The following is an 8,896-nucleotide window of genomic DNA, read 5'->3' as shown; positions in this document are numbered from 1 at the left end:
ATTCAACAGAGTAATCTAACCGCAAAACATGTTGTGACATGTCGATTTTACATAGAAAAAAATTTTTATATTACACTTAATGCAAAATCATATCTAACGTGGTCTTTGTCACAACTGCCATACATCGACGTCTCACCGAGAAAAACTTATGCACTTTTATCTGTTAAACTTAAATCATCAACCGAAAAAAATTCTTTACTATTATGTCGTATATCCACTAATACCAGGTGTATAAGCTTAAATCCGCTGTTTACTCATAGGTGGCATTAGTGAGCGTTCAAAGCTACCCTGGGCACACAACACACTTTTTTTTATGTGTTTGACATCTGTCAACATTAACCAGTGCACATCATCAGCAATTTCATACAACAACATACATTTTTTTTTTCGTAATCATGTCTAAAAAATGTTTTTTTGCTAAAAAAAAAGCATATGCAGGAAGCTTTGCTTTTCTGTTTCAATTTGAAGAACTCGGCTGCCAAATTGCATCGAATGCTTGTGGAGGCCTATGGTGATAATGCTTTATTGGAAACAACGTGCAGAGATTGGTTTCGCCGGTTAAATGACAACAATTTTGACCTGAGTGACAAGAAGCATGAAAATCGGCCCAGGAAGGTTGAGGACTGTCAATTGCTCTTTTAGACGAGGACGATATCCAATCGCAAAAAATGTTTGCCGAGCAATTGGGTGTTTCTCAAGCAGCCATTTCCATGCGGCTACATGCCATGGGAAGGTTCAAAAGATCGGAAAATGGGTGCCGCAGGAACTGAACGATAGGCAGATAAAGCGACGCCAAAACACATGCCAAATTCTGCTTGCCAGACAAAAAAGAAAGTCGTTCTTGCATCGGATTGTGACAGGCGATGAAAAGTGGATCTATTTTCAGAATCCCCCGCAAGAAATCTTGGATTGATCCCGCCCAATCATCAACATCTTCCTCAAGACCAAATCGCTTCGAATGGAAGACGATGCTGTGCGTTTGATGGGATCAGGAAGGTGTCATCTACTACGAGCTGTTAAAATCTAGTGAAACTGTTAATGCTCGGCCATCACCAACAGCTGATCAAATTGCACAGTGCTCTGCGTGAAAAAAGGCCGCATTATCGGAAAAGACATGAGAAGCTGATTTTCCTCTACGACAACGCACACGTCAACAATAGTCCAAAACTACTTGGAGACACTCAACTGGGAAGTGCTACCCCATCCCGCTTACTCACCAGACCTGGCATCTTCTGACTATCATCTGTTTTCGTCGATGGGCCATGCGCTCGCTAAGCGGCACTTCAATTCTTACGAAAACGTACGAAAATGGCTTGATGTGGTTTGCCTCGAAAGATGAGGAATTTTTTTGGCGTGATATATACACAAATTGCCCGAAAGATGGGAAGAATGTATAGTTAGCGAGGGCAAATACTTTGAATAAATTTGTTTTTGCTTCCTAGGAAAAAAAAATGTGTTTTCTTGAGCTAAAAAACAGCAGATTTAAGCTTATATACCTGGTACATGTTGCTAGTATAAACTACAATCGAAACATCTATGAATCTATTTATCAAACTATCATCGAATGTCCATCGAATCACTGTCAAAAACGAATCAATGTCAAACATCTATCGAACCGTTATCGAATGTCTATCGCACTTTTAACCCTAACTATACATACTGGGTTCCCAGAAACCTCAATTTGTTAAATTGAGATCTTTTCGTATTTCTAAACTTTTCTTTTTCTTTGAACAGACAATTGTCGAACGGTTCAATCGTACATTGAAGACCGAAATATGAAAATAGTTCACATATGTAAATTATTAATCACGTATTCGTCTATTTGTCATATAATGCAGCATTTTCAATATTATTTAAAGCGTGAACTATTTATTTATATTCTATAATAAAATTTTTATCATAAATTTTATGAAAAAAGCATTAAATTTATTGATAACACAACTTTTGGCGTAAAAATTTATTTAAATTATTTTAATTCTTCATTCATACTTTTTACATACTGACACAGTTCAAAGTATAGTTTCATGCAATGTTTCAATGCGAATATAAAAAAAACACAGTTAACGATTTCACGTATGATCAGATATATACCAAGTTATGACAATATTGCATTATATGCAACACATATTATAATAAGTTCTATAATCAGAAGAAGTTTAATTTTCTTGAATAGTTTATATTAGGAAAGAACAAATGCAAGAATCAAAATGACATAGAAATCATTGCCGTATTTTATAATTTGTAATACCATAATTTGTTTGTATTGAGAGTGATTCGATTAAGATCTAGATGTTTGTAATAATTAATTGCATATATATAAAAATGTGTGTGTGTGTATATATATATAAAAAAATGTTATAAAATCCCGCTAGCGTTTTAGATGTAATTGTATACAACTGTATCGGATATAAAGTTATTAAATTTTTTATCCATATAACAAATCAAACTAAGACTTTTTATAAATCAGAGAAGTGGAAAGAATAAGCGCAGAAGACGTCACGCAAATAATATATCTATGAAGTGTGAAACATCTTTATTTACTAAAAGACGTTGGCTTACATATTTTGGCTCACTTTTGAGCCTTTCTCAGAGACAACATAAACTGACATATTAATATAAAAACTGTGAATAAAAATTATTTTATTCTGGTGAACTCCCCTATATCAAGAATTTAAAGGTCGGAATTAAAACCAAAAAGAAAAAGGAAAAGAAAAAAAAGAAAAGAAATTAGGAAATATCGTAAAATAGAATATGGAGAATTTATCTAATTCTATTTAACAATTAACTAACAATTAATATTTACTAATTATCAAACAATTTTAAGATTATAATTAATTATCCAGCAAATAAGGACGCTCATCATGTTCACAGAATATCACAAACATTACTAAAAATAATTCAAGAATCGACTCCTGATAATGTTAGTCAGTCAATATTAAACACAGTGAGTCACTTTTTTAGTTAGTAATTTTCCGAGATAACAAATGGAAAAATGTATCATTAAAGCATTAATCAATTCCAAGAACAAGAAAGTTGTCGATAAACACATCAGAAAAACTCATTACTGAGTATGAACGACACTGGCATTGATTGACTAGACGTGACAATTCAAGCCTTTATAGCTTATACTGTACCTATAATTATATTGATTATATCTAATATCTATGATTGGGAGGTAGGTCTTGGGAAGCCCCTCCATATCCGTCTGCAAGTTGAATCCATGCATCTGTCTCCTGATAAATATCACCTCCGAAATCAATCTCTTTCTGTAGTGAAGCTCCTCGTCCAGTATTGTAACGTTGTCCCAATCGAAATCACAGTCCTTGTAACCGATGCTCCGTTATGACATTACGAATAGACGTGATCCGATTCCATCGGATAATGTGATTCCTATGCTCCGTGATTCTTAACTTCAGCTGTCTACGTTTGTCTCACATAACTTGCATTGCAATTCTTACACGAGATTTTATAAATAATATTCGACTTCTTGTAAAGAAGCGATAAAGGATCCTAACGCACCCTAATGAATTCTTGCAATTTATAAGTACTATAAAACAATATCTTCGTACGGTCACTATTCAATCTATTAAAGTCAGTAATACCACGACTGAAAAGAAGACTGTACTGCTTCAACTCAATTATCATTAACAACACTCTTCCTATTACTAGCCATAATAATTTTCTTCTCTCTGGTTAAGTAACGATGAGATATTTCCGAGAGCTTACGCCCTTCTGAAGATACATAAGCAGGACTGCCCCTTTCGTATAATAGTTTCTTCGATAAATAGCCCATTGTATTCGTTAGCAGTGTTTCTTCATAATATTATCATAAAAACAATTCCTAAGGAAAATGGTTTTAAACTTGTAAAAGAACTTGATGGTAGAGACATTTGAGTGATGAATTTCAGATAAGTCAATGGATATTGTGAGCCTTTTCACTAACGTCCCCATTGACTATGCGATGAATTGTATTAAAGACCATTGGCGATTTATTTCTAAAGATTATTATTTACCGGAGAAGAAATTCATCAAAGCGGTTCAGTTTGTTTTAGATTCTATTTTCTTTGTTTTTGATAATTATATATAGGTAATTTACAGAACTCCTATAGGTTCCCCCGTCATCGCGGATCTAGTTATGCGAAAGTTGGAGGTTAGAACTTTGTCTTTGATTCGGTTTTCGGCAGTTTTCCTTCGTGGTTCACTGTTCCTTTCGTTTATGGTGTTACTGAGAAGTTTAATAGATTGAATAGCGAGCGTATGAGAGTATCGTTTTATAGTACTAATAAATTGCGAGAATTCATTAAGGTGCATAAGGATCCTTTATTACGTGACAAGAAGTCGAATGTTGTTTATAAGATCTCTGTAAGAGTTGCGATGCAAGTTATGTGGGACAGACGTGTAGACAGCTAAGATAAAAAATCACGAAGCATAGGAACGATATCCGATGGAATACATCTATTCGTAATGTCATAACGGAGCATCGGTTACAAGGGCTATAATTTCGATTGGGACAATGTTACAATACTGGACGAGGAGCTTCACTACAGAAAGAGATTGATTTCGGAGATGATATTTATCAGGAGACAGATGCATGGATTCAACTTGCAGACGGATATGGAGGGCCTTCCCAAGACCTACCTCCCAATCATAGGTATTAGATATAATCAATATAATTATAGGTACAGTATAAGCTATAAAGGCTTGAATTGTCACGTCTAGTCAATCAATGCCAGTGTCGTTCATACTCAGTAATGAGTTTTTCTGATGTGTTTATCGACAACTTTCTTGTTCTTGGAATTGATTAATGCTTTAATGATACATTTTTCCATTTGTTATCTCGGAAAATTACTAACTAAAAAAGTGACTCACTGTGTTTAATATTGACTGACTAACATTATCAGGAGTCGATTCTTGAATTATTTTTAGTAATGTTTGTGATATTCTGTGAACATGATGAGCGTCCTTATTTGCTGGATAATTAATTATAATCTTAAAATTGTTTGATAATTAGTAAATATTAATTGTTAGTTAATTGTTAAATAGAATTAGATAAATTCTTCATATTATATTTTACGATATTTCCTAATTTCTTTTCTTTTTTATCTTTCCTTTTCCTTTCATTCTGTTTGGTTTTAACTCCGACATTTAAATTCTCGATGTAGAGAAGCTCATCATGACAGAATAATTTTTATTCACAGTTTTTATATGTGTTAGTTTATGTTGTCTCTGAGGAAGGCTCAAAAGTGAGCCGAAACATGTAAACACGTTTTAGTAAATAAAGAAGTTTCACACTTCATAGATATATTATTTGCATGACGTCTTCTGCGTTTGACCTATTACCCGTATCCTTTCTTAAATTTTTTTTATAATATCTTATATAGTTCTATTCATTTTTTTAAGCAGGATGTTCTATTTGACTTCGCAATAATAACAATTTAAATTTACAATTAGTCTTATCAAATGGATTAACAACTGAGTAATTAAACATACAAGAATATATATAATATTTTTCAAAATTAATATGCTAAATAAGTTCCAATTGCGATGTTTATTTATAAAAATTAAATTAATAATGTTATTAGTAACAGTATGAGAATTATAGAAAATTAATGTCACTTATTCCTTCATAATTCTTCACAAATAATGTCAACAATCGATAGACTGCTTATCATCACAAGATTCGAGTTATTTTAATGATAATCAGTACACTAGTAACTTTGTATATCAAACATCTATATAATGATATTGAATGATATTTAATAATGCATGTGTTAATAATATAAAATTTATTATAAGGAGAATAAGTATAAAAATGAAAATAAATTTAGAAGAAACTAATATAAACTATGTTTAACATACAATAGATAGAACATGATATACGCATATAAGAAAGAAATGATTTTCCTCTCATCCAAAGAAAACTTTCTTCTTCTTGCCATCAAAAAGATTATCCAAGTGTAAATGCATGTTTTTGTTTTTTTTAAATATCATATTAAAGATCGATAGTTTCATCTTCATACACAAATTATGTTATAATTTATCTAATGAATAAAAGAAAGAGCGAAAGCAAAAGAGAATGAGAAATAACAAGAACGACGGTGCAAGTAAGTTGAAAAGTGGAACAACTTAGCCAAAACAATTTTTAACATTATTAAATTAAAATAAAATATCCACTTATATCACACTTATATCCACTTATATCTAACTCAACAATATCTATTATTATAAGAATTATACACATGCAATTTATTGTATATATTCAATACAATCAAAACATTAAGTAGTATAATCTTTATGGTGTTTTATATATAAATATTTATAGAATAAAAATTTAATCTAAATTAATATGTTGATATCAATCCTTACATTTCGGATTATTTTGTCACTATCCTTTTCAAGGTCAGCGTATTTTAATATTAATACTCGTGCGTACGTGATGTGTATGTGTAGTTGGCAAAGTGAACAGATGGACGCGTATTTTTGCGTCAGAGTAGTTAAGGAGAATCAAGTGAGTAAGATAGAGAGAGAGTTTGAAAGTAGGCCTTAGCTGCTCAGTCAGTTGTTGACTACGTGTCTGAACGATTGGTTGGCATAATGGTGAGTTTTCGAATACTGTTAACCGAATGATGATTTTTCTATCATTAAAAGAATATGAAGTATTATTCACATGTATATATACATTTTTATATATTATTTTATATGTATTGTTGTATGTAGAGTAATATTTGATTTTTCGTGTGACACTATGTGTATCATTACATTATGTACAAAAATTATATTTAACATTATTCAAAATAATTTGTAGAATTATTTCAAACTAAAATTAAAGTAAATAAATTTTTCTTAAAATTTAAATTTTATTATTACGTTACGACTTGTCGGCTTATTAAATGTGATAACATAATTCAACATTTAAATTTTGAAATGCAACGCAAACATGAATATTATGCAACAAAAGATTTACATTTCTGTAAATAATTGTCGCATAATGCGATGAAATATCGTCATATAACCATCAAAGATTAAAATTTTATCTTCTTATAAAGAAGTAATCCATTCGAATAGCTGTTATTATTATTTGGATAAATATTAAATTAAAACGATAATATTAATAAAAATTTTGTAATTATTTTGTAAAAGTTAATATAGTTAATATAGTTAAATTCTATTTGAAAACGACTTTTACTCTTCAAAAAGCAATACGTCATTTAATTATTAATTGTCCAACTTTTCAAAAAAAAGAAAAGGTTAAAGCATTAATAATATACTCGTTACATAGTATATATTAATGTTTATTTCTAACAATAAGTATATTAAGTTTACAAATATTATAATCTTTTATGACAAAAACTACGATTATTCTTTAACACTACATGATATCAGATTGTGAAAGTTAACTCTTTCCGGCTATGCCATTACTACATATGCACTCATTAAATGTATATTTTTCATTCATATTTTTATATGTACTCGTCGTTGTATTTCTTAGCGTTTTTTGATCGAAATTCACAAAATATTTTTTTATAGAGAGATCATATGAACTCATCAAGGTACATAAAGAGGGCTATCCTCTAAGAATTAGCTGCATAAACAATCTCTTCTTCAATCTTGCAACGTTTTTAAAGGATATTATAGATAAGAACAAAATTAACCAAACTTTTTGATATATTAAGAATAGTTTCAAATTTGTAAGAATTAATGGTATGCCTATTGAACAAGATTATAAAATTATGTCGTTTGATATTACGTCGATACAAACATTCCAATTGACCAAGCCTTAAAAAGTATAGAAAGAAGATGAGAATCAATAAGTAAGAATATTACATTAAAGTTTTTAGCAACAGTCTCAATCCCAATTAGCAAAATAATGTTTATAATAATGTTTTTAAAAACATTTAAAAATTGTTCTTTGAAACATTTGTAAAAACGTTAAAACTAATGGAATAAATGATCTCCTCTTTTCCATTAAAAAAATGTTTATTTTAATGATTAAAGAAATCTTTTTTAATGTTTATTTAACATTTAAAAGAAATAAATAATTATTTGATGTTTAATAAACATTTATTGTAACATTTAAATCTTTTCTAAACGTTAAAAAATTTTTTTACGTTTGACAAAAATGCTTATTTGACGTTTAATGAAGATTTATTTTAACGTTTCATAAAATGTTTTTACATTAAATAAATGTGTTTGATTTAACATTTATAAAAACATTTAAAAAAATTTTTTACATTTATAATGTAACATTTTTTTTAAATCTTTTTTTAAATGTTAAAACAAATATTTGTCTAATGTAAAAATATTTCATCAAACATTAAAATAAATATTTAAAATCTTTAAATATTTAAAATCGTATTATTTTATGCTTGTAAAGCGTTCTTTAAATAAAAATAATAACAGTAAATGTCAGAAATCAATTTTTATGCTTAAACGTTAAATTATCGTTATGATAATCATTATTTAACGTTTTAAAAATTGATTTGTGGCATTTGCTGTGAATTCTTCAAAAATTCTATAAATTTATTTGTAATATTGATAATCAATAAGAAACAATATAAGCAAAATAAGGCAAAAATTAGATTAGATAAATAAATATCTATATTAATTTTAGATAAGTGAAAAAGTATAAGTGCCTATTATTTTTGGCCAAGACTATACATATACACATATACAAAGTGTCCTAATAATTATTATCATCTGAAATGAATCATCGAATCTTTAAGATTCTATAAGAATCTAGAGAAAAATTTGTGTAATCAAAATTGCATGAAGGTCTATCATATAGATAATAATTTTTGTCTAGATGCAGGCACTTCGGAGGTTTCAGGTTACAGATTTAAAGATATTTTAGGTGATAATAATTGGAACACTATCTATATATATATATATATATATA

The 8,896-nt window shown here is 29.3% G+C and overlaps 1 protein-coding gene across 1 annotated transcript in view; it reads left to right on the top strand.

The window, feature by feature from the left end:
- Window positions 1-6,564: 6,564 nt before the first annotated feature.
- LOC108693389 overlaps window positions 6,565-8,896 on the top strand; it is a 21,901-nt gene continuing 19,569 nt past the window's right edge. Inside the window, exon 1 of the mRNA XM_018202331.1 lies at window positions 6,565-6,597. Coding sequence (XP_018057820.1) covers window positions 6,595-6,597 — 3 coding nt within the window. The 5' untranslated portion in view covers window positions 6,565-6,594. The remainder of the gene's footprint in view (window positions 6,598-8,896) is intronic.

Source organism: Atta colombica, unplaced genomic scaffold, assembly GCF_001594045.1.
Source record: "Atta colombica isolate Treedump-2 unplaced genomic scaffold, Acol1.0 scaffold1, whole genome shotgun sequence".
NCBI classification, from domain to species: domain Eukaryota; kingdom Metazoa; phylum Arthropoda; class Insecta; order Hymenoptera; family Formicidae; genus Atta; species Atta colombica.
Note: the sequence above shows the minus strand (reverse complement) of the source record. Positions and strands in the feature narration are given on the sequence as shown.